The sequence below is a fragment of the Diabrotica undecimpunctata genome, chromosome 5 (genome assembly GCF_040954645.1).
Source record: "Diabrotica undecimpunctata isolate CICGRU chromosome 5, icDiaUnde3, whole genome shotgun sequence".
Lineage (NCBI taxonomy): Eukaryota > Metazoa > Arthropoda > Insecta > Coleoptera > Chrysomelidae > Diabrotica > Diabrotica undecimpunctata.
In genome coordinates, this window is record NC_092807.1 from 135,279,841 (window position 1) to 135,306,966 (window position 27,126).

General features: G+C 31.8%; 2 protein-coding genes across 2 annotated transcripts in view; both read left to right on the forward strand.

The window, feature by feature from the left end:
- Window positions 1-14,503, forward strand: part of LOC140441826 (uncharacterized) — a 41,880-nt gene extending 27,377 nt beyond the window's left edge. Inside the window, exon 8 of the mRNA XM_072532764.1 lies at window positions 12,163-14,503. Within this exon, the coding sequence (XP_072388865.1) occupies window positions 12,163-12,424 (262 nt within the window). The 3' untranslated portion in view covers window positions 12,425-14,503. The remainder of the gene's footprint in view (window positions 1-12,162) is intronic.
- A 5,124-nt stretch (window positions 14,504-19,627) lies between these two features.
- Window positions 19,628-27,126, forward strand: part of TM9SF2 (transmembrane 9 superfamily protein member 2) — a 31,327-nt gene continuing 23,828 nt past the window's right edge. The window contains exons 1-2 of the mRNA XM_072532765.1: window positions 19,628-20,061; window positions 21,188-21,747. Coding sequence (XP_072388866.1) covers window positions 19,942-20,061; window positions 21,188-21,747 — 680 coding nt within the window. The 5' untranslated portion in view covers window positions 19,628-19,941. The remainder of the gene's footprint in view (window positions 20,062-21,187; window positions 21,748-27,126) is intronic.

A 27,126-nucleotide genomic window follows, 5' to 3' on the forward strand; every position in this document is an offset into this window, starting at 1 on the left:
CCCTTTTTAGAAGACATTGCCTTACTGTCTCACTGCAAATATTGATTCATGTGTCAACTTTCTGCAACATATGCATGATAATTTCTAACGTGGGAATCATCTATGATTCATACATGTTATAAATTTTTCTTTTAATGATGTTCACATCATTAATTAAAATTCATAAATACAGAGAAAGTGGAAGAGAAATTGTTTATCTGGATGGGACGTGATTTGACACCCATGACGTTCCAAAATATGGTTGGGCAGATTCTTCTGGTCGCTGTACAACAAAAGCTCCATCAAATAAAGGAAAACGTGTTACAATAATCCATGCCGGAACAAAAAATGGTTTTATACCTAATGCTTTAGGCTTGTCATGCAAAAGCATTAAGGACTCCCGTGTCGACTATCATGATCACGTCAGAATTATTTGAAAACTGGTTTTCAACGAGGTTATTGCCAAATATACCACCAAACAGTGTAATTGTGATGGACAATGTCAGCTACCACAGTCGTAGGCTGAATAAAGTTCCATGACAACAAACTTAGAATCCAGGAATATATGCTGGAAAATAATATATATTATGAAGATAATTATTCTAAAAAACAATTACTTGAAACTTTAAAATCATTTTCCATCAGAAAACAATATTATTGCGACAGTTTGGTGGAAGAAATGGGTCATACATTAAGACTTCCTCCTTACATGTTCAATCCGATTGAACACATATGGCATGAGCTAAAAGCATCGGTAAGGAGAAGTAAAGTTTTGCCTACCCTAATAGCCAATGACAACTGAAAAAAATAGTGTTGCCCATGTTCTAAAGATGGAAATATCTTATTACTCCAGTCGTCAGAGACGAAAATCTAACTCGACCTCTAAAAATCATACGAACAAGCTAAATTTTGCCTAGAATATTAATTTTGGAACCCCAAAAAAGTTTACCACTTTTACCCCCGGGCTTCCTCCTAAAACCACCCTGGAAGGGGGGTAAAAACGCAAAAAAATCGATTTACCAAGAATCTGTACGCCGTTGGAAGAAAATTTCAAATAAAAAACGTAGCTTAGATAATTTTAAACAAAAATGTTTATTAGCACTTTTTGTGTAGAATGAACCGTTATCTGAGAAACAACGCTTGAAGCGACCGTCGATTTTGAATGTAAGTCACGTGCGCGAAATCAATCAATAAAATTTGTATCAGCTCGACGGTAAAAAATCGATATCTTTATTTATTCGACAAAAATCAAGATGCGTTTGAAAGTTAAAGAGTGCAGCTTTCGTATGCAGTTTTTGTATTTTGCCATGAATATGATTTTTATAAAGGTGTTAAATAAATAAATGTAATTTTTTTTAAATTCAGTTGATAACGGTATAAAATCAGCTTTTAGACACACTTTAATTTTGAAAATAATTTTCTAAAATATTTTTGCCTCTGTTCTTTTTGTACTCTATTTAGAAATAATAAAGTTTTGTAAATATGTGAATGTAGTGTATGTAAATATTTTTGCAACTATTATAACTTTAGTAGACAATGATAAAGACCGGCTTTTAAACACACCTAACAATCGAATAAGTAATGCAAATGGAAAATAAAAGTACGATCCTGTCCAGAGGCGATCCCCCGCTGCCTTGCAGTAGACACTTATCGATACACAGCCCAACAAAAAAAAATTTTTGTCTTGCTGCCGAAAAAAAATCAACTGATTTTGGTTAATTCATCTGTGCTGATTCCAAAAATACAAACCTTTTCTTTGTATCAGCTCTAGTTTTCGAGATATAACATACTCATCAAATACTTAAATATTCTTACATTTCTTTATATTCCACCACAATAACTGCAATATGTTTATAAACCAACTTAACAAATTCTAATAAAAATACATATTAATGACTTCTAATTAAAGTGTACTTCTTGGAAATGCCCATAACTTGAAATTAGCGCTAATTGCTTTTTAACTATTGTCCGATAAGTAAATAGTATTTTCTCTGAAACGGCCTTAATAAATTCCTATAAAGTCAACTGCGTTCTATTGTAAAATTTAGTTTGAATTTGAGTTTCGTTGCAAGAGTTTGTTTTTGACAACTGAAAACCATGGCTTCTACAAGCAGGCGATGTTGTGTGAATAACCCGGACGTTTTTTGCTACATATGTGGCGAGTACATTGTAAAGGAAAGTAGAAAACCAGTTTGTGATTTTGTAAAAAGGGCATATCAAGCCTATTTTGGTGTTCATTTAGGAGATCAAGATAAATCCTGGGCTCCACATGTAGTGTGCAAAACTTGTCTGGAAAACTTGCGACAGTGGACGAAAGGACAACGAAAATGTTTAAAGTTTGGTGTACCAATGGTATGGAGGGAACCAAAGAATCATTTTGACGATTGTTATTTCTGTCTTGTGAATATAAAGGGCATTAATCGTAACAATCGACATACGTGGACATATCCTAACCTGGATTCAGCAATAAGACCAATTTCACATCAGCTTGAACAGATACCCATTCCAATATTTAGCTGTCTACCTACGTTACCAGAGGATAATGTCGAAACGTTATCTGACGAACTACATACTAATAGATTTGAGGAAGACGACAGTGATTTTGAAGGGGAGTCAACACGCCCTGAACTCTTTACTCAGGAAGAACTAAGTGATCTTATCAGAGATTTGAACCTTCCAAAGGATTCTTCCGAGTTGCTTGCCTCCAGACTAAAGCAAAAGAATCTTCTTCACCCAGACACCAAAATTACATACTACCGTAATAGAGAAAAAGATCTTTTGCCTTTTTTATCTCAGCAAAATGATATGGTTTTTTGTAATAATATTAAAGGACTGTTAGACAAAATGGGTGTATCGGAATATACACCAGATCACTGGCGTCTTTTTATAGACAGTTCCAAACGAAGTTTAAAGTGTGTCCTTTTACATAATGGCAACAAATATGGAAGTATACCAATTGGGCATTCTACAAAAATGAAAGAAGAATATAAAACAATTTCGCTGGTCCTAAAAAACATCAAGTATGACCAACATCAGTGGGCGATCTGTGTTGATTTTAAGATGGTGAACTTTCTCCTGGGACAACAAGGTGGCTATACAAAATATCCTTGTTTCCTGTGTCTTTGGGATAGCAGAGCTAAGGACCAACACTGGAGTAGAAGAAAATGGCATCCCAGAGATGCTTTAGTTCAAGGAGAAGCTAATGTAATTAACGAAGCATTGGTCGACCGAGAGAAAATAATATTACCTCCCTTACATATTAAACTAGGGCTGATGAAACAATTTGTAAAGGCCCTCGACCAGAATCGCCCTTGTTTTGAATACTTGTCCAGCAAATTCCCTGCACTTAGTAAAGAAAAACTGAAAGCCGGAATATTTGATGGGCCTCAGATACGACAACTTATAAAAGATTCGCATTTTACAGAATCGATGACTAAAATTGAATGTAATGCATGGTGCTCTTTTGTGAAAGTTGTGCAAAATTTTCTTGGAAACAATAAATCGGAAAATTACCGGGATATAGTGGAAGAAATGCTTAACAATTTTAACAAACACGGTTGTCATATGAGTATTAAAATTCATTACCTTCACAGCCACTTAGACCGTTTCCCAGAAAATCTTGGTGACCTTAGTGAGGAACAAGGGGAACGCTTCCACCAAGATATCAAAACGATGGAAGAGAGGTATCAGGGAAGATGGGACACTCACATGATGGCGGATTACTGCTGGAGTCTTCAAAGGGAGCGTCCTTTTAAAGCCTTTGCAAGAAAATCATATAAAAGAAAGTTTTTAGGTGACGCTGAGTAGCAGATTTGTGCTGCGATGCTGGTTAGGTTAGATAAAAAGTTAAGTTTTTTTGGCAGATATGTGTGATGATTTTTGTAAGTACATTATTGTACAATAAATATCTTACTTTTTATTAGTGTTTTGTTTATTTAATTGGTAGCAGAACTACATATATGTAGCTAGTGCTGCGTTAAATTATCCTATATGTTAGAAATGTGATCTGTTGTATTTCCTGAAAACGATCTGATGGAGCAAATCTGGTGGCATTTTTGGATTCAGCAGACCCAAATTACCTAAAAACGGTAAAAAAATTTCCGGCAGCAATTTGTGTGTTTACCAGTGAATAAATATTAATAAATCTCTTAGATCTCTTAGATAGAAAATGGGATTTCGCAAATGTTATATTATAAATTGTAAAATTACAACAAGAAATAACCAATTTAAGTACTATTCGTTTTGAAATTATCAGCAAAAATTAATGCTAAAAGTGGATTTTTAATATAAATTACGGTAATTATTGTATTAATTAAAAAAGTTTTAAGTCATTTTATTTGCAGTTTACTAAAAGCTTCGCTGATCTATGACACTAGTGTCGCTAGTCCAAAATGTTTACCTTTTATATTAATCTTTAATGTTCAAATGATGAAATCTAAACGTAAAAAATATATTTACCCATTTTTTACTATTAAAAATTTTTCGAATTTAAATATTGATATAAATTACAATAATTATTGTATTAAATAAACAAGTTTAGGTCATTTTATTTGTAGTTTACATACGAGTAATATATTAAAAGTGCTAATAATTTCGCTGATCTATGACAGTAGATGTCTCTCTTCCGAACTTGCACATAGCGAATAGGGAACAGACCTTGCTGATGACACCGTTGTACTTGCAAGAGACGCAAATCAAGTTCAGTTTCCACGCTTCTTTAAAGTCACTTGGATCAAATACAAATACCCTTACCCTGAGGAAGCACCACCTAAACAACATCCAAGTACCACAATCCACAAACACGAAATATTTAGAAATTCACCTAGACATAGTATGTACTAACCTGGAAAGTACATAACCAAAAAACGCAAACAAATTGATTTAAAAGTAAAAGATATTTACTGGCTAATCGCTAGAGAATCTAAAGTATCATTGGAAAACAAACTTCTTATATATAAAACAATTATAAAACCCATTTGGACTAACTAAGTCTAACATCTCTATTAGATATACAAAGAAGACAATCCAAAATACTCCGCATGAAAACAGATGCACCATGGTATGCTTCCAATCAAACACTACACGAAGACCTAAAAATAGATTATTTTAAAGCACCAGACAACATAATCAATTAGAAACCTTAGAAATCCATACAAATTGGCTAGTTCGCCCACTACCACAGCCCCGTATCAGAAGACTCAAGAAAAATTGGCGGGCGGACCTAAAACATGGTTGAAGAGGACCATGGATGGAGAAGGCCTTATCACGTCAAACATGAGCAGTAATCTTTCCTAAGCTCAACACACTAGCCTGTAGGATAACATTGTATTCTAATTGCTAATTTAAATATAAACTTAATTAAAAAATCGTTTATACTACAATAAACCCGCCCAATAATTTTCCACATCAATTTTGAATCATTTTCGCAATGCCAATCTTTATGAACTATAATTCCTTATCGAAATTAAATCTTTATTAATCATTATAAAAGGTATTACTTAAATTAATCATTTTAAAAGGTGATAATAAAATCATGTTATCAATTGATTAATTTTATAAAAATGCACATTTAATTTAAATTGTAATCTAACAATAATCATATAACATTGATAATCTCAAATTAAATATGCATTAATGTAACAAATATCACCAGTATAAAACTTTATTATTATTAGAATTCCTCTAATATTTTTTTTGTCATCTAATATATATATATATATATATATATATATATATATATATATATATATATATATATATATATACAGGGTGGTCCTTAAGTAATTGTACAAACAGAAACCGTAGATTCTGCACGTTAAAATATTACGATTTAAGCCAACTTGCTTAAATATAATGTTGATATTAAGAAAGCTACAGGGTGTTAAAGTGGAAATTAAAAATTTTAGTTTTCGATTTTTAATTAGGATAAATTATAATTTTATACATACTTTAATGTAACTGATAGAGGGCGCCACATATGCTACATGTGTGGCATATATTTGCACTTAATTTTTTTGCTCGTTAAGTTAGCTCTATTTGTGTTAACAAACATTAAAGATACATTATTTTTACAAAGAAACGGTATACTTGTAAGTAACCTCAAAATTTAACCGTTTTCGAGATAATCGCATTTTATAAGTCAGCTGCATATTTCTTAGTTGTGATATTTGTGCGGTAAAGCACTGAATACCTGTATGTAGGCATAATTCATAGTTTATTCTTATTAAAACAACTCAAAGATGATAATGTAACATTACAAAATTTTTGTTATGGGTGCTAAATATCCTATTGGAGAAAACGGTTTATATAAGATGGTACACCCCCACATTCTAGAGAGAAGGCAGTGAGAACATACTTAAATATAACTTTTCTGAACGTTGGATTGATCGTGTCAGTCATATTCCTTGGTAATGTGGGGAGATATTGATATAATTATTTAATTTATAAAAATCCCAAAAGAATACCTAATATTCATTACCTAAATTGTTTACCCATTTTTATTTGGACAATTAAAAACTAAAGCACATGTATTGAATAACACAATGTCTTGTTTCATAATAATTTTGCTATAAATCTAATCTTAAAGACTCAGCATTTTTACAAAAACATCATCGTTGGCCTAATAACCGATATTGTTATAAATATAGTAAACACACAGGCAATTTAGTTCAGCATAATATTAGTTCGTTAGTTAATCATAATAGTCCATTTGTTCGAAATGTAATTATAGTTACTCGTAAGCTGTAACTTAATCATATAAACAAGTAATGTCATCGATAGATTATTCCTTGTGTATATAAGTAACAAATGAATGAGATACATCACAGTTTAATACATTATTTAACCTCTGCGACAATTAAGATGTAGTTCCATAATATACCATAAGATTTGGATATGTATCCAAAATAATATATTCATCCATTATACATTATAGGCACCACGTAGCCCAGAATTTAATCCGCTTGATTTTGGTGTATGGGGCGTATTAAAACAACGTGTCTATAAGAATCCCATAAACATTCGCAACCAACTATGGGAAGCAATAAATACTGCAGCAGTTTCTTTAAAACCAATGAAGCTATTTAATATGAGACGATATTTTATGGAATATATTGACAAATGAATTAAAGAAAATGGTGGACATATCGAACACTTACTTTGACAAAAAGTTATGTTATTTGGTGTAACTATTTCTTAATTTGGTTTGTAAACAAACCAAATTAAGAAATGTTATGATTATGACTTTAATTTAACATAAAACGTAAAATGTTTGATGTAAAATCCTATTATTCTGTTTTTTGTCAAATCCTATTATTAATTATCCTGCTGATTTATTTATTTTATTTAATATTTCGTTAACTATTAACTTTAGTTAAAGGTATTTTATACCACAATATAGATTTATTAATGTTTTTGTCTATTTTTCCTTCGTTGCCTAGAGTAATTGCTTTAAATCAGAATTATACAGCTGATTTGTAAAATGCGATTATCTCGAAAACTGTTTAGTTTTGAAGTTATTAACAGGTATACCTTTTTTTGTTAAAATAATGTATCTTTAATATTTTTCATCAGAAATATAGGTAACTCAAAGAGTAAAAAAGTTAAGTGCAAATTTATGCCACATATTTGGCATATGTGGCGCCCTCTATCAGATACATCAAAGTTTGCATTAAATTATAATTTCTAATATTTAATAGTACCCATTTGTAAATTTTTATGCATAAATGTTTACAAACATGAAAGTTATAGCGAAAAATAAAATTTTAAATTTGCACTTTAACACCCTGTACCTTTCATAATATCAACATTTCATTAAAGCAATTTGGCTTTATCGTAATATTTTAAAGTGTAGAATCTACTGTTTCTTTTTGTACAATTACTTAAGGACCACCCTGTATATTTATATATACAAGAAATACAGGGAGACTACATAAAATCATAAGTGTAACATATGGTTGAACTCGTATTGAATAGGAGATTCCAATAATGACTGAATATACAGGGTGATGAATTTGAAAAACCAAAGTTACTAATAATATAAGAAACGGCAAATCTGGCAACATTGTAAATATCAAATATGTAATCTCCGTATCCCAAAATAGGTGTACCTCAAATTTTGTACAATTATGACTAGCAATTACCGAGATATTTGGCCGTTTCCTGACTTTTGGGCCACTCTATATATATATGGTATACAATATCCACAAGTCTTTCGCAGGTCCACAGCTTTGTCGAAGTCCTGCGAAGTCAATTAGCTGCACTAATATTTTTCTGTCCTTATTTTCATTGCTTCTTATCATAAAATTAACAATTTGAGTAAATGGAACGGACCATATCCAGGGATATGGCTGATGGCCGTAATGGCAGGCACGACCCAGAAAAATATCTTCCGAACGGCGATACTGGCGGAAGCGGCACTCCCTAGATTTTAGGATTGTTATAAAATACCGTAGCGTGTGAACCCAAATTAGGCGGCTGTAAACATCTGTCTGTTCGTCATGTTACAAGTGGCTGCATTATTCGCCAAGAAAGATGAGATAAAAGTAGCTCTAAAACAAATGAAAAATGATAAATATCCATATAAAAACCAAATCAAAACAGGAATGTTTAAATATGACGGCATATCTCATTTATATAAGCTGCTCATCAATATAATATCAAATCGATTATACTCCTTGATAGCACAGTTCATTAAATGTCAAAATTATGGAATTTTGAAAGACAAAAAAGGTATTCAAAAAATGTTCAATACCACAGTATGCTATTATTATAAAAAAATATTAACAATCACTAATAAGCAGGCATACAATTTCATTAACCCACATATCGTCGCCGAAGAACCAAAACCGCCCAAGTAACATTTTTCCCCAAATGTACTTTATGGTTCCTTTACATAGATACATCTCTTCTGCGTCATTTGGCTTGAAAACTGTCTAATTTCGACAAACTACACGCCCTCCAGTGACGATATTTTAATACCGCCTATGTACATTCTGTTAAAAATACCGCCGTTCTCCTGTCAAACAGGTGTAATATTAAGGTTAGGTTGTATGGCTCCGTGTTTTGTGCCAAATTACAGGCGAAAAAGGTAAGTTTAATTAGTCAAATATATTTAACTTGCTCTAATATATATATATAACTAACTAAATATATGTAACTAATGTTCTTAGCTAGTTAATTAACAACATTTTAATAAAATATATTCATAATAACAAACTTTATTTGTAAAAATTGTATTGAAACTTAATCATGGAGTTGGACGGTATTGTTCTTTGTAACTGATATTACATACGTATCAAAATTCAAGTAGATAAGCGGTATTTATTTAAGTAAAATTAATAACCCAATGAAGACAAATTATAAGTAGTAGCTTAAATTTTGGTTTTTATATTTATATTATATTAGTTCTTGGCATATTATTTAGAATTATGTTCTTCTATATATATCTAACAATGCATAAATTTATTTTATGTGAGTTAACTAAAAATAAACAAATATTTTATGTTTGTTTTTATTTCACACTAGAAGATAGTCAACAATCTGATAAAATAGAGGATTGCGATGGCCTTTTCTCGAATGCCGAACTAATGACTGCATTTGACGAATATCAATCAAATATTAAGAAAGGTCGTAAAAGTTTCAATATTAAGGATCATAGAAAGAAAACTCCTAAATTGCTGCTCTCATCTCCGGAAGCTTCAACATCTGAAGATTTTTCGTTAGACAAGAAATTTTAACCATACACAATAAAGAAATCAATACCGAAAATGTATCAACATCATTTGCTGAATTGAAATCCGTTCCTTTGGTTTGTAGTATATTTGAAAAAGAAAAAGAGCCAGCTAATTGGTCATCTGCTCGTTTGGGCTGTAGTATATCCGACAAAGAAATTGTAGCTGAAATTGAACCTGAAGACATTGAATTAGAGGAGAGTCGTACAAATAGAACTAATGGTTCTGAAATGGATGGTACTAATATAGAACCAGCTAGTCTTCTGGAGATGCGGAAGGGACACTTTTTGATGGAAATGCACATGTACTAAAGAAAAGAATATTTGTCAACAAAAAAGAATGGAAAAAACTAAAAACAAAAGTTTAAGGTGGAAGCGTATTTAGGGTATCGAAGAACCAGAGAGGGAAAAATATATCAAGATGTTAAGAGAGGTCAACGAAAATGAGATCACTCTGTTCTTCTGATATGTGCCGAAAAACGAAATAGAGCCTGTAATAATATTACCGAGCAGAAGAGGCAAAGAAAAACATTTATTGCAAATACAGTTGAAAAACACACTATCAAACGACGAAGAAGCCAAGCTGATAATTCTAGACGCCACTCATCGCTACAATATTTCCTAATTATTAATGAGACTGGAAGATAAGTTTGTTGTAAAACTTACTTAAGTACATTTGGTATTAAAAAATTGACTGTACGCTACTGGCTTGACTTTAAAGAAAATAGTGATGGTATTACTCCTGCTTCTAATGTTACTTACTCAAAATCTACAGAGGCTGCTGCAAAGCGGCACACAAAGGACAAAGATTTCGTTAAAAGTTTTTTCAATTCTCTACCAAAGATGTCGTCCCATTATTGCAGACAAACAACAACAAGGAAGTACTTAGAGCCTATCGTAACATCACTTTCGCAACTATACAATCTTTATCTCGAAAGATTGCCACAAGAAAATTTGAAAAAAGTCTGTAGATTTACTTTTGAATCGATTTTTAAAAAAGAGAATTTGTCACTGTTTAATCCGAGGAAAGATCAGTGCGATTTATGTTGTGGTCATAAAAGTGGAAGCATTTCTGAAGCTGAGTATAATATACATATATAAAATAAAGAAAGAGCACGAATTGAAAAAGGACAAGACAAAGAAAGAGCCTTAAAAGGTGAAGCACATGTGTTTACGCAAGATCTTCAAGCCACTAAATTAGCTCCGATGACCAAAGCCAGCGCATTTTAGTATAAAAAAAGTTAAATTTACATAACTTTACTATGTATAATCTACACACTCATGACGCGGTTTGTTACTGGTTCTACGAAACAGCCACATAATTGGTATCCTCTTTATTTTCTTCTTGCATTATACATAATTTGGAAAACGCTTTGCAAGAAAAACAGTTACCAGTTATCCTTTGGTCGGATGGCTGTAACTATCAAAACAGAAATACAGTTTTATCTAACGCACTGCTAAACTTCAGTAAAGAATGGAATATTACTATCGAGCAAAAATTTTTGACCAAGGGACATACGCAGATGGAATGTGATTCCGTTCTCGATTGAAATCGAGATATTTCTCTTCCCGATCAGTATTCTGATATTACAAAAGGGACCCGACGGAAACCATTTCCATATAGAAGTTACTATCTAGACAATAAGTTTTTTAAAGGTTATTCTCAGAAAATTTTTTTAATTTATGACTATAAGACCAGGTAGACCAGCTGGTGATCCAACCGTAGTGGATATTAAGGCCATAAAATATAGTAACGGAGAAATAACTGTAAAAACGAATTTTGATGACTATTTTGACTATTCTGCTTTACCAAGAAGACCAAAAAAATCATTCATGATAATTCACTCGCGAATGTACCCCCTTTGTTGGAAACAAAATGGAAAGTTGACCTATTCCAAATGGAACAACCTTCAAAAATTTAAACTTATTACGATCAGCTGCCACATGATCAAAAGGATAGTTAAAAAATCTTTTTCATTATCAATGTTATCTGTTTAACAAATAAATACCTCTTTAATTATGTAAGTTTTTTATTTATTATGTAGGACATACAACCGCCTATCTTACTTTTCTATAAATTTATAATACAAAATACCGCCTAAGTAACAAAACAAACTGTAATTATGTAATTTCGCTAAAATAATGATATACCCTTTTAAACAATCAAGAACTTAATCATTTAGGTCAAAATTGTGTTATTTTATTGATGACTAATTAATTAGTTTTTACTGGCTCCTGAAAAATTACCTTCTTGGCACTTAAGGCGGTTTTGGTTCTTCAACGATTATATACTAATAACGCGCTATGTCTGTTAAAAACACCTCAGATTCAAAATTAATGCAGAAAATGTATACGTATATTATGAACATTTTTATTTTAAGATTTATAATAGTTTTTATGAACAAAATTTGTTTTTAAAGATTACTCAATTTGATATTTTTTCTCTTTTTTAGCGTTTGTATCGAAGTATTACACATTAAGTACGTCATATGGTGGGTCATTACTATCCAACTTTCAATACACAATTTAGGAAGTATAGACGATATTAAAGCAAGCCATATTTATGCAGAAGTCGATGAAAAGCAGATTCAGAGTCTAGGGAAAAATTTTTCTGGTTCTTTACAGCTCAGAAATTTCATTATAAACTTGAATCCGCATGTTGAAAAAGTAGGCAAAAGAATTTTAGCTTATAGGAAGAATGAGTTACTTACGTAAATTTTATAATAAATAAAAACTATTAGGTGTTAAATTGTAAATAAATAATAATAGAAGTCCCATGGGAAAAGAAAAAATATAGTGTTAGTATATATAGTCGGTTCGCGATTCTCAGTCCGAACTGTCTAGTGAGTTTAGTAATTATTTTTTTGCGAAGTTAGTTACTTTTTGACAGACTAGAAGTGGCTGGAAATTACTATATAACCAAGCACACGTACTCATAGCCAATATTAATAGTAAACAAACTAAATACTAAATAAAATAGAACTGTACGAATTACCGACAATCAATATTTATTTATTTGCACCATATAATAAATAGTTATGTTAAATTATAACAACTAAAATATATCTTTTAAATACATATATACTACCCAAAATTTTCTAGGTTTAATATACACTTCTTCTATTTATAATAATTCTTCTTTTTTCAATGAAAGAATTCTGTAATAAAAGTTTATTTAAGCTGTAATAAAAGATAATACTGTGAGGTAGGAACTTTTGTGTTGTAGGTTTCCAGCTATCAATCTGTCAAAATATGCCCGAGTTGAGCGAATGGACCTTACAAAGTATTCTGTTTACTGTATTATATTTTGTTTAGCGAATGAAGGTATACAGCTATATAAAAATTAATTCATTAGTATGTAAGAAGAAAGATTACTTTAAAATGTGTTTGTCATTTGTTTTGGAATACCCATATTATATTAAATAATGATTGTTTATATGTTTATTTGCATGGGATAGCATCTGATGATAATAATGTGGGATAACTGTCCACTAAAAACACCTACGTGTTGAAAAGAGCATGGTGGAAAACCTGTGCGATAGTATTACCAAAGAATATAGACGCATATAGAAGAATCTTTCACTGTCATTTTTTAGCGTCGGCAAAGGTTATACATAAAACAATGAGAAGTTGATCATGATTTTAGTTCTTTATTTGAACCACTAGGGAGCGGTCATGTCAGCGCTATTACTGCTTCTAAAATAAGAAAGAGTGGGGCAACAAAGGCAACTTTTGATATTTTTATATGTAGATGTCGCGTGGTCGTAGAATAGCATTAAATTTTTGAAGAAAATAAAATATTATGTTAATTTTTAATAAATGAATCTTTTTAAAAAAATATGATTCAAATTTTAAATTTAAATAGGTACAAATAATACAACTAAAACTTTTCTGATAAACTATAAATAAAATTAAGTAAAAGTCAATCACCGAGAGAGAAAGCTCAAAAAATTGAAGGGGTTTCGATCAAAAAACAATTCCTGATCTTGTTAGTACGTTAGAATTGCTTTTTAGCACATACACCACAGATTTATTTTTTACAATTTGAGATTGTGAATTATAATTTCGGATTTTGTATAAAGCACCGTAACAAAAGTATTCAGAATGGTGGTAGCACACAGACACTATCATGATACTCAACTAGATCGGGCTCAAGCAAATTTGATCATTAAGAAACTGGAGCAAGCACTTGATGAGGCTCCTATCGGAGGTGAAAATGAACTTCTGCAGTTCCATAAAACATCGTTTAGCGAAGGTACCCTGTGGGTGAACTGTGTTAACGAGTATACAAAAAAATGGACGACTGAAGTGGTAAAGACTATTGAGGGCCTGTGGGAGGGAGCAAACTTAAATATAATTGATGAAAATATACTATTCCCATATACTAGTATTAAATATAATTGATTCAAATAATATGTCCAAGCGCACCATGGTCCTCACTCGCGTCCCCGAGAAAGAGGTTGATGAAGAAACCATCAGGATCAGTCTAAAAAGGCAAAATCAATACCTTTACACAGAAGACTGGTTGTGATCTATGTTCTACAGACTGAACGCGAGTAAAGATAAAGGTCACAGAGGAAGGAGTTATGAAGGAGATAGTTCTCAGATCAGCATACCTCCCATATGATGATCCCGAAGAACCATCAAGGGAGTTGGAACAGTTAGTGAGAGATGGCATGAAAAATGAACTGCAATTAATCATTGGCTATGATACGAGTGCCTACCATCTGAGTTGGGGCAATACAAACACCAAACTGTTAAAAAATGGCATGCCAATTTATACATAAAATTTATTTTAATTTTAATTAATGTCATCAGTTTATTTTCAATTAAGTATAAATCAATTTAAGACTATATTGTAATAATTTCACCAATATTTATTCATTGTGAAAATTATGTTTTACTAGTAGTTGTTATTTTAAAACAAGATTAAATAGTACCCAGACAGCGTAAAAACTTTCACATAGACTATTCATTAAAAGGCACTGTTAAATATTTCAAAAATAATTTGGAGATAGTTCGGAAATTTCGGCGAAATGGAAAATTTCAAAATTTATTAAAAAGTTTCATTGGACACTTTTTTGAACAGGACAATTGTTCAATGAAATAATTTCGAAAATCTTAAAAAGTCCTGAAAAAATGAAATTTTTGGTTGAATATATTTTGAAAATTTTTAAAAATGTTTCTTATTTTTTTGGGCAGGAAAACAGTATCACAAAAAGTTACGTGGCGGTTTTTTGTAGTGTTGGAACAAACCTATTTTTAATTCAAAGTTATAAAATTTTATTTACATGTAATAAAAAAATAAATACTTTGAGTATTGTAAATTTCACACCTTTTTAACTTTTAAAATTAAAACTTTAACAATTTAATATATTAAAAATAAAGATTTTATTGTGTTAAACACAAAAAAAGACAGTTTACAAATCAATGGCGTCGAAATTTGATTAAGTGTGGAAGTAAAATAAATAGCTCCGCTCGTACTCTTTTCCGACTTCCCCCTAACTATATCTTTCATGATGGTTTTAAGCCGACGGCCACGGTTTGAGTTTATACAGTTGCCCTCTTAAGGATTGTTTTGAAGTATAATAACCGTAACCAAATCGCCCATTTGAACTGTTCTTGTATATGCATCTATATTCTTTGGTACTACAGTTCCTTTCGCCCCTCAATCCATCCCCTTTCGCATCCACTCTACGGCTTTATTTAACATTTGCCTTGCATTCATCTGCTCCCTTTCTCTCTGTCTAACTCTCCATCTCTCATTCTTTTTCATCACTCTCGAAATCATAGTATTTATCGAAAACGGTCCTTTTCAACACCACGCATGCTTAGCAGTATAATAATTATAAAATCAGAATTTGAAATTGTATTTTTTGTAACAAATAAAAAGTATAAGATTTAAATAGGTGAACAGACTTACTCAACTAGGTCAAACTGGACTTGCTTGTTACTATTATAAAACTCGAAAAAGATACTTACTTTGATAAAAGGTTTTCAAACATTCTTAATGAAAAAAAAAACAATATTTTGACGATCTTTTTCCATGGACCTTCAGTGATAAATATACATATTTTACAGAACGTATTTTTTATTTTATATTTAAGTTTTCAAAGAATTTACACATTTATATGTGTCAATAGAAATGAAAGTACCTTAGATTTCAAAACACTATAGCAAATACTGATCCTTTAAGATATAAAACTGGAATTAAAAAATATTTAAAAGAAAAAGTTTTAAAAAATCTTGTTAAAACTTTTTGAATGTTAAAAAAGATAGTTGAAAAGACTTTTTCGGTTGTGCAAGTAATGCAGTTCAAATATCTGAGAACACAATCTTCAGCAGCAGTATATTCTGGTATCTGGTGGTAATAAACGTTGAAAACTGGAAAAAATTTGTTAAAAACAGTATGTTACGATTCTGGCGCCTTTAGTAAATATCAATATCTGCTGTTTCTGTTATAAGAGTGATATATCCACAATTGGCCTGAAATATACAGATAGAGTTTTCTGCGCTCCTTAACTACAATATAAATATAGGATTGTTGTGCCCCAGAAGCCAGTGGGTACAACAAAATACAACTCATATCTGGTATCAGATAATCGTGCGGCGCCTTCGAAGACCCTTTTTACGATTCGGGTGCTTTTAGGCTTCAATATCGGCTATTTCTGTTACAATATAAGAGGCGTTTACGCCAATTGGCTTAAAATATACAAGTGCAGTTTTCTGTGCTCCCTAACTACATTATTCATATAGCATTGTTGCTAATGGGACAAATATCTTACTTCAGAAGTACTTCTTTTGAAAATATTCTGACTGCCATGATCATCTCTTTGGTTTAGACTGTTGGGATTTTTTCAATTGTATGATTCTCTGATTTGGTGTTTTCTTTAATTCCAATGTAATGTAAGCTAGTAACGGTCGGCGTTTTTCCTCTCCTTTCGATGGCATTCCGATATACTTCTCGTTTAACATTGATTATTCAGTTGGTCTTTCCGATGTACGAATTATCAAAGTCCCCGCCTTGCCGAAACGTCAAAATAATTGTTTTTCTCAAAACCAAAACTACTCAACGCGAAGTCAAACCCAGAAAACCACAGAAAGCGCGTATATATATATATATATATATATATATATATATATATATATATATATATATATATATATATATATATATATATATATATATATATGTATATACAGTGCTAGTCAAAAGTCCGTTCCCCCTCGTATCTTTTGAACGGTTATTGTTATAAAAGTGAAATTTGGAGGGAGATAATAAACAGACGTAGGCTTCTCAACTAGTCATAACAGGTGACGTAATAGTGACAGATGACGTTACAGCACCACTGTGACAGATAATTTTAAATGGGACCTTATGGCAAGTGATACCTCGTTTAAAAGGTATTGAAAATACCTATTCAGTCATAATAATTCTGAGTTTAAGCTCATTTTGATGAATAAATTTACTAAATACAAAAATTGTAGCTTCTCATTTAATTAATAAATATTTAACACCCAGTTCTTATAGTAAGTGTTCAAAATGTGCTTTATTTATTTCTCGACGGTAATGCATCCTATTTCTAAACTCTTGCCGTACTCGTTCAAATGTGTCGGGGGAAATTGCCCTACATTCTTCGACAATTCGTTGTTTCAAAATGTCAATATTGTCGGGTGCTGTAGCGTAAACTTTAGATTTCATGTATCCCCACAGAAAAAAATCTAATGGTGTGAGGTCCTGTGAGCGAGCTGGCCATTCTATCGTACCTCGTAGTCCAATCCATCTACCACGATATTCCTCATCTAGGTAACGTCTTACTGCATCATAATGGTGTGCAGGAGCACCATCTTGTTGAAAGGTTATTTCCAAGTTGCCGAATTCATCTGGATTGTCCTCAAGAATTTCAAGTATTAACGGTTCAATTGCATTTTCTAACATCTCCAGATACACTTCACCGGTTAAGTTAGTATTGAGAAAAATAGGCCCAACTATGTGGTTTCCCAAAATACCTGCCCAAACATTTATTGTTTTTGAAAATTGACTATGTGTTTCACGAAAGACGTGAGGATTTGTGTCACTTCAATGCCTTACATTATGTGTGTTAACATTTCCATTGAGAGAAAAAGTACTTTCGTCACTAAAACAAATTGTTTTTATGTAATCGGGCTGTTGGTTAATTTTATTGGACATATTTTCACAGAATTCTAGTCTTCGGTCGGGGTCATCATCTAAAAGTTGGTGCACAATTTGTAATTTGTATGGATGAAATTTGTTTTCAGCAAACACTCGGTGTACTGTCTTTTGACTGATTCCTTAGATATATGCAACGTGGGTTGTAGAATAAGGGGTTTACTACCATTTCTGAAATTATGTCAATTTTTTTGTCATCACTAATTGTTGGTCGACCAGATCGTTTGACATCTTGAACACTATCTGTTTGTTTAAACTTTCGAAGAGGCTTCCTCAAATAAGCTCTCAATGTAGGGCGATCGGGATACCTCTCATTAAAAAGACGTTCCGCTGCATGTAAATTATTTCCACATTCATCAATTATCAACAGCTGCTACTTTGCCGGCTACAGTACGTACCATTCTGCCTTTGTAAAAATTTAGACGTCTCCTTAAACAATAATTAAACTAAATATTAACTAAGAACAACTAACTAAAATCAATTTTAAAATTGACTAAACTAAGCAGAAACAGAAACTAAATATTGAGCTATAAACCAGATAACATTTCCTGTTAGTAAATTATCTTTTATTCCAAATTTATTGCGCTCTTGCAAATGCTGTTAAACGCAAACAGTTCTGTTCCGCTTCACTTTTTTCTGTTTAGTTTTTCTTTTTTTATTAATAACACTACAGTAGCCATAATGGCAAACTTTTTTCCCGAAGGAAGCATATTTTAAACTAAAAATTCGTATAAGTAGTTATTTTTTTTATACCAATTGACAATTCACCTACACACCTTGTAACTTAACCCATAAAAAATGGGATCCGAGTACCTACTCGTAAGTGCATCTAAACGCCGCCTAAATGTTCTAAGGTGAATCTTCACCAGCAATGTAAGCCTCGGACTAAGTTGATACTTTTGTTGTGGAAAGGTTCGATGTACTTAACCTTGATACACGAACTCTGTGGTGTACTTATTAGCGGAAACCAAAAGATCTATAAGGTGTTGGCTAAGCGTTATATATTAAACATATTTAATATTAAATATATATTAAATTGCGAAGTCTTGTACAATAGTTATTGGAACATGTACAATAAGCCAATTGGTTGCAATACTTAGGTAGCATCGGTGTAGAATAGACGGATATTCTCGAATAACAAATGTATTTATGCAAATGCATCTCATAGTTTTCTTTATTTGTAGATGCATATATTTCCTTTTTTAATATAAGCTAAGTACAGTTAATGAAAAAATTATGCTAAAAATTACAAAAAAGATTTGGATACATGTCAAGTAAGATCATAATTATTATTATAATTGAATGTCATTTTGAAAAGGACACAAGTCCATTAATTAAAACTTCCGTTCCGTTTCATTAGAAAGAGGCATAAGTCCATGACTCTTGATATTTTTAAACAGACTTCAATGTTTGTTTGCCTTATTATATGTTGACTTTATGGCATATGAAGATGCGACCTTTGCACGGAAAACATGTAAAACGCTTTAACAAACAAAATTGCCCCAAAAATATGACTTATGCTCGTTTCGAAATGACGGGTTCTATTTGGGATTTGGGTAATACAGAATACAGATAAACTGTGCGTAATATAACATTACGATCTTAAAAATAGTACAACCTTAAATTAAAACAGGTTTACTTTGTTTTATCTAACTTACCAGTGCAATAAAATTATCGAGTTAGAATCTAACTCCATGATTAAAATTCAATAAAAAAGAAGTAGATTTTGACATTTGACGTCTACACCAACAAAGTACAAAAAATTGCGACAATTGAAAAGTAGTTCTTTCCTTTCAAATAAATTCTATTTTTTATAAAAAACCATTGCTTACAATTATATCGACATCGGGATGATGTGGTGATATATTTATTTTTTACATTAAAGTGGTGGTGGTGAAATACAACTACAAGTACTTATCAGTGTTTACGATCAATCATTTACTTTTGGTGACGTTTTTAAATTGCCAACCTCTCATCAACGTGAACGTGTAATTTTTTCATAAAAATATTAAAATATAGATGAACCTCAACCAATTCAAATATGTTGTCCAAATTAGTTATTTTAATTGTATGGATTAACGTTTTAGTTGAGGGCTTTTATTTACCAGGATTAGCCCCTGTTAACTATTGCAAGAAGGAAGATGAATCCGATACTTGTAAAGTAAGCGAATTTTATAGAAACTAATTATTTAGTCAGAATTTAGCCAATTTACTATTTCTACTGGTATTTGCTAATCATTTTTTCCCGATTCCCCAATTTTTCTGCATCCTGTTACAGGCTTGATGTTTTTTAAAATCTTGAACATATATCAAACATATATTTTGGATTTTCTTACTTTGCAAAATTGTTAATGTTTTCATTTTACAACTCCTCAGTTCTAGACTGTCGGGTTGACATGTGTGCCTTGTATTTATCTTCCATAATATTATGTTTGCATTTATTGTTAGTATTGTGATTTCTTCAATTATTGTTTCTTGTACCAAAGAATATAGACGCTTCTATATTCTTTGCTTGTACTGTCTACTGTGACTGTATAAATTATCAATATCCTGTTTTAGTTTTAAAAGCAGTGCTTATGACTATTATTTATTTCTGATATTTTACTTTTGAATGTAAATATCTTCCTAAACATCTAAAATATATTTAAAAACCATTTTGCCACTAGGTATATTCTTTATTCTCCAGATATTACATTTTACACAAATGAAATCATGTTTTAGCTGGCATTTCCTATTCATCATTTTAATTTTTATAATCAAATCAGAATTCTTAACAAAGTACTTCTTATATTTTACTTACTTTTCTAAATGTTAGCATACATTTTCCATAATATAAATGTAACATAAATGTCTGATTTTAGAATTTGGTATTTTCCTATGTAAAAAAATTCTACTTTTATCACTAAAGTTTTTTGTCAACTTTCTCAATTGCTTATGTAATTGATAATATCCCCCAAATGATGTAGTATTATACCATTGCCCTTTGAATTAAACTTTGTGGTTTATTCCATACTAATTGGAACCAAATGATCACTCTAGCAACAAATATAGACTCATATATTCGTCTATCAACATTTGTTTTGCTATCTGTACTGCCATATTTTAAATAAATATAACATACACAAATTGCCCTAATTTTATTTCAAAGTAAAACAGCTTTTAAGTTTTTCTTATCCTGAAGTACATAATTTACCATTTAACATTCAAAATGGTTTTCTAGTATGTTTTAATTAAGATACTTAGTTTATTTGGAACAAATTTAAGAAAGTATTATTTTTTTGTTCTAGTCTGAAGTAAAATTATTTGTAAATAGATTGAACACAGATGAATCAATAATACCCTATGAGTACAATCATTTTGATTTCTGTTTGCCTGACAACAATGAAAAATCGCCTGTGGAAAACTTGGGACAAGTTGTCTTTGGAGAAAGAATACGACCTTCAAAATATAACATAGAATTTATGAAAAATGAAACTTGTAAAGAGGTCTGTAAAAAGCAATACTCTGGGGATAGAAATGAAGATAATTTGAAACTTGGTAGATTAAGAAAAGGTATAAGTCTGAACTATCAACATCATTGGATTGTTGATAATATGCCTGTTACAACTTGTTATGATGTGGATGATTGTAGAACAGGCTTTCACATGGGGTGCTATTCTCGAAACGGACGTCATAATTGTGTAAAAGAAGATGTTGGAAGAGATGATGCTTATTATATTTACAATCATGTTAATTTAACTATTACATATCATTCTGGGGCTAAAGAAGAGTGGGGGAGTCAATTCCATGAAAATGGGGGAAGAATTATATCTGTTAAAGTTGTACCTAGGAGTATTGATTACAAAGGGTAAGTATGTAAATTTAATATAGGTCAAATGCATTAATCATAATTCAATTTTTAGAATTGAATTATGATTCATACAAAACATACTTTATAATTTATCTAATATTTTATCAGTAAATATTAATCTTTTACCTTTTGATAATAGTACTTATTATGCAATAAGTTTCCAAAATTTTTGTCAATATTTTATTTTTTACTCTTTATTTTTCTTTTCTTGTGAAAAGAAAATATTCTTTTTGCCCTACAATTTTTTCATATGTTAAATAAAGATAAAAACACGCAAGCCGCTTTTTTTAAATTTGAGATTTATATGAAACAATATTAAAAGTGCTATATTTTCTTTTACATTCCCATTCCCATACTACTGTTTACTTTAAAAGTATGCAGTACATTTCAAAACAAGTTTCTTTTGGTCCTATGTTTGTTTAGTTATTTATTTAATAAGAATTTACATATACTTATATAATATATATACTATTATATACTAAGTATACTTATATATCGTCAGTGTAGTGCCACACCTACGAATGTGCAAAATGAGCCTTAGTAGATATCTGACTTTTAAAGCTTCAATTAGTTGCCAAAATTTAGGATTTAATGCAACATTTTTTTTTGTAATTTAATTAACAGATATGATAGTTATATTTTAGAAATATATATTTACAAAAATATCCATCAATTTTTGAAAAAAAGTTACATTTGTGATTGTGGAATTGTAGATTTTGTAACAAAATGCATATACGTGAAATTTATTATGGTAAAAGTGGAACAAAAAGAACTTTAAATATTGAAAACTACAAAGATAGAAATAATAATATAGTAAAACAATTCATATTTTAGAATAATTTAATTTTCTTCTGAATCATCACTTTCATTTGGCACTGGCAAATTGTCCTATGTTGTTATCGGCACTAATAGATTTATAAAAGTTATGATAGTTCTTTAGAATTCATAAATCTTTACACATTTTCTGCAGATCTTTATATTTAGCAATCGAAATTGGCAAGGGCTTATCATAAGCTTTGTTCAAGTCAATGTTTTTGGTCGCCCACAAGTTTTCATTCAGTACTTTTTTATAGGACATTGTCACCACAGTATCAGTTTTAATGTATCGTAACCAGCAAACTTGTTGCCCGAGAATTTTGTTCACTTTCTAGTTCTGAATTCCAAAGGATTTGAAATCAAAGATGTCATCAAACATTATGAATCTGACTTCAAAAGGATGTGGATGTGTTCGAGCATTTCTTAACATTTGAACCCATTATCTGATAAATAAACAGGAACATATTTTGATTTCTGTTCGATTTTCGAGTGGAGTGAATCACCCTCCATGTCCTGATTCAAAAAACTTGTGATCAATAGTTTTTAAGTTTAGTGTCATCTGTAAGAAGTTTCAAGCACATAGCTGCAAATTGTGAGTTTTTTGTTGCTTGCCATTCCCATCCAGCATCATTCGATCCTCGAAACATTTTTGGTTGATTGGTAATGTAATTGTAAATACACATGGATATCTCTTCTGACTCCCTTTTTCTTTGGGTTTCGTCCTAAAGGTAACATATTCCGTCCTAATTCCCTAAGTTGTAGACAGTCAGGTTGTAAATAGCCAATTTTTGTAGGTAAAATATTTGTCCTGTTGGATTCTTTGGAGTCGTAAGCACTGCTTCGAGGTTAAAGTTAAACGCTAGTACCTCTGAATTATTCTTTATCTTCATCTCGAGCCTCACGAGCTAATTGTCTCCTTAGCATGTATTTGTGATAAGGCTGTTTGTGTGTTTTTTTTTTCTCCTCTGTCATATTTATATATTTTAAGCACTTTTTAACTGGTTCTTTTTGGGTTTATGGAACCCCAAGTTATAAGTTCTTAACACTCATCGATACTTTTCGAAAGAAACTGGATGAACATTTAATTCTGAGCACTTTGATTTGTACAATTTGTGCATAATAGACACATTTAGTGAAAAATCCAAATATTTTTGGTACTAGAGGTCCCACAGTAATGAGAGTTCATGACTGAAAATGAGAGAATGTGCTCACGAATCAGCAGTTCCTCATCATCTTTCAATTTATTATGTATTCATGTTTTTCATATTATGTCAGCGTTTATTTTTACACACAAAACTGAGAATGTTTACTTGAAACAAGACAATAAATGTAAAACAAATTTAAAATCTACACCGCCACAAACACGAAAGTGTCACTTTCGTGATATGCACGTCGCAGTTTAACTTAATCACTACTCTGCTACAAACACGAATTGGTACATATGCGATGCATGCATTGCAAATGAACAATATACAGACTGGCTTTCGTGAAAGTCCATATCTCCTCCTCACCATCTCCTAGCCTTTAATCACATTCGTGGTTGTGGCGAAGTATAGGAATGACTGAGACATTGTTAGTGGTGTACTTAGGTAAAAGATGAAAATTTTGCACATTCGTGGGTGTGGCATTGCACCGACGATATTTAATACACATTTACATTACAATTCAAATTCTCCCTAACAAAAATAAATGTTCCTCCTCCAACAGAATCCAATCTGGCTGCGAAAGCTGCCAGTTTATCTGTAAGTCGACTGCTTGAATCTTCTCTTCCTTCAGCCAATGTTTCGTTATACAAAGAACTTCAATTTTCTAATCTGCCATAAAAGCCTCCAGTGCATCTACTTTATTCCGTAATGATTGCACATTTGCGTGTAAAATCCTTAGGTTAACATTTGTTTTATGTATGATATGTGGAATTTTAAGGGCATCCTCCCCTGGTTCTGCAGATCCAGAAAATGGTTAACAGTCACTCCACCAGGTCATATTTCTGAAAATAAATACCTAGGTCGGTCTTCTGTTGGGACTGCTAATTTGAATGAGCTGCAATATTTGTCTTCTAGTTTGCTTCTAGTTTTTATTCTGTCGCACTTTCAGTTAGCACCCAAATCACAGGACTTCAGAAAATCTGCAAAGTAAGGTGTAAGGTTTTTAGGTGTAATCTCTGGAGTCAATCCAGTGACAAAATGGAATGCTCTGTGTACAATGTTGGTTTGAGCCCTTGAGTGGTTTAGGTCTATTTGTTCGGCATAGATCATTGAACCGTTTTGTTTTGAAGTGTTATCCATCCATAATTTTCGTTACTAACCTCTTCCGTTTGTTAATATTGTTATCGTGCGTCATATATCAGTGGCGTGCCTGGAATATGTTTATCATTTGGTTTTGTGTGGCTAATAGTCGGTACATTTCGACTAGTCGGATTTTCAATCCTCGTGGCAATCGGGTTTTCTGCTTGCTGCACTATAGTTAAGGCAGCTCTAGTCACGCAAGTATCGCCCGGTATAGCTGGCGCTTTTAGCTCGTCGTTTTCCGCTACAAACGTAGATCTAGCTTTATCCTCGTCAGTAAAGGCTACGTCATTGGCGTCAAAACTGCGTTTTGTTTACTAACCTCAGTTTTTCGTTTTTTGGTTGTATTTTCCAACTTTTGCTCTATTCAAATACATTTTTACGAAGAAGGTCAGTAATTTCATTCAGGCTCATTAATTTCATTCAGGTTCATTACCAAGGCACTTATCAGTTCATTATTTTGGGTGTAGAGCTTCAATTTATCCGAAATTTATTATTATTTATTTATCCGGCATGGCACATACAATTTATTTTATTTCCTGAACCATAAAGCCCGGAGTCGTCATCATGTACTGGCTGTGAAGAGTTCTTGCTCTTCACACATCCAGTGTAGTTTTTGCCTTTTGTGTCACAAAGTTTACAAAAAGCTGAAACTTTTTCAGGAGATGTCGTAAAGTCAATCTCACTTTTCGCCATCTTGCGTTTATCTTAATGCTATAAAACAATAAACATCAATCATATTATTCTGCTATTTTTTTGTTGTTTACTTACCCCAAAAACTAATTTAAAGTTTAAGATATAATAAAGTCTATTTAATAGAATGTGGAACGGATTAACTATTTTTCCCATTCCCACTTATTCCAAGGACGTAAATATATAGACCAGCGAAGTGTTGATAAGTTTACCGATGTTTCAAACTATTCAACGAATTTATTCAACCATTCGCTCGTGAATCGCACCGTATGCAGAAAGTATATTTTTACGGCGGCAAATTTTAGGGAAGCATCTTACTTTTTAGTTATTCACATTCACATTGGCGAAGGATACACAGTAAAAATAACCCCGGTAAGTGCCGACAAGAATTTACTTCTGACATTTAACGTTGTTGCCGTTAGCTCTCAGTTCCATTTGTAGATAAGTCACCTTCAATTGAAAATTGTTATAGTGTAGTTAATAAATTAAAGAGACAAACAACACTAATTGATGTGGTAATCTCTAAAAACAATAATTTGTGTGGTAAATACAGCGAAAAGATCACCAAGTACAGAGATCTCGAAATTCAAATATGAAGACAATGGAGAATGGAAAATACCCAGATATTACCTATTATTCTCTCTACTACTGAAGACAATCCGAAGAACCTCCTAGAAAACATAAAAAAGCTGGGTCTGAATTAAAGCTATAGGACCATGCAGAAAGCTGTACTATTCTCGACGTCCAGATGTGTATGAAAATTATTGGGAGATACTCCAGCATACCAAGTCACCTAGGCCTCGATAACACAGAAAGAGTCCCACCAGAGCTCAATCCTTTTGATACCGTAGGTATCTGGGATGAGTGAATTTTCCCCGTAGATGGAAGTTTGAGCAGTATGGCTACATCTGAGATAAATAAGATTGTAAACAACCGGAGAGTTTGGTGGTGTAAGATACATTCAACGGATTTATGTTAAGGGAGATTTGTACACTGAGAATGTAACTACACTTCTCCAAGAAATTAACGCACCACTTCAATAAATCAATTTTATTTGTAAACAGGCAAAGAATAAAAAATAAAACTTCACCAGATTTATTCTACATTTTATTAGTAATTATAACAATTTGTCTAATCATCGGAAAATGTTGAAGTACAGGAAAAAAAAAATAAAACGGAAAATTCTAAAAAAATATTGATAAGAAAAGTAAACTAAAATATGAAAAAAGTCTTAGTAACGAGTGTTTCCACCTCTACTACATATAACAGCCTCACATCGTTGGCCTATACTTAAAATTAATGGCCGTATTTCATTTTGGTCTAGTTCTCTCCAAATTTGGATCAGCCTCTCTCCCACTTCCTGTAAGTTGTTTGGTTGGATCGGTGTAGCTCTTAATCGCCTACCAAGGATATCCCAGAGATTTTCAATCGGATTTAAATCCGGACTATGTGCTGGCCATTCCATAGTGTTAATTTCTACCTCTTCTAGATAATTTCTGACGATCTGTGCAGCGTGAGGTCTGGCATTATCTTGCATTAGTAAGAAATTTTCACCGATATAAGGAGCGAATGGTACTACATG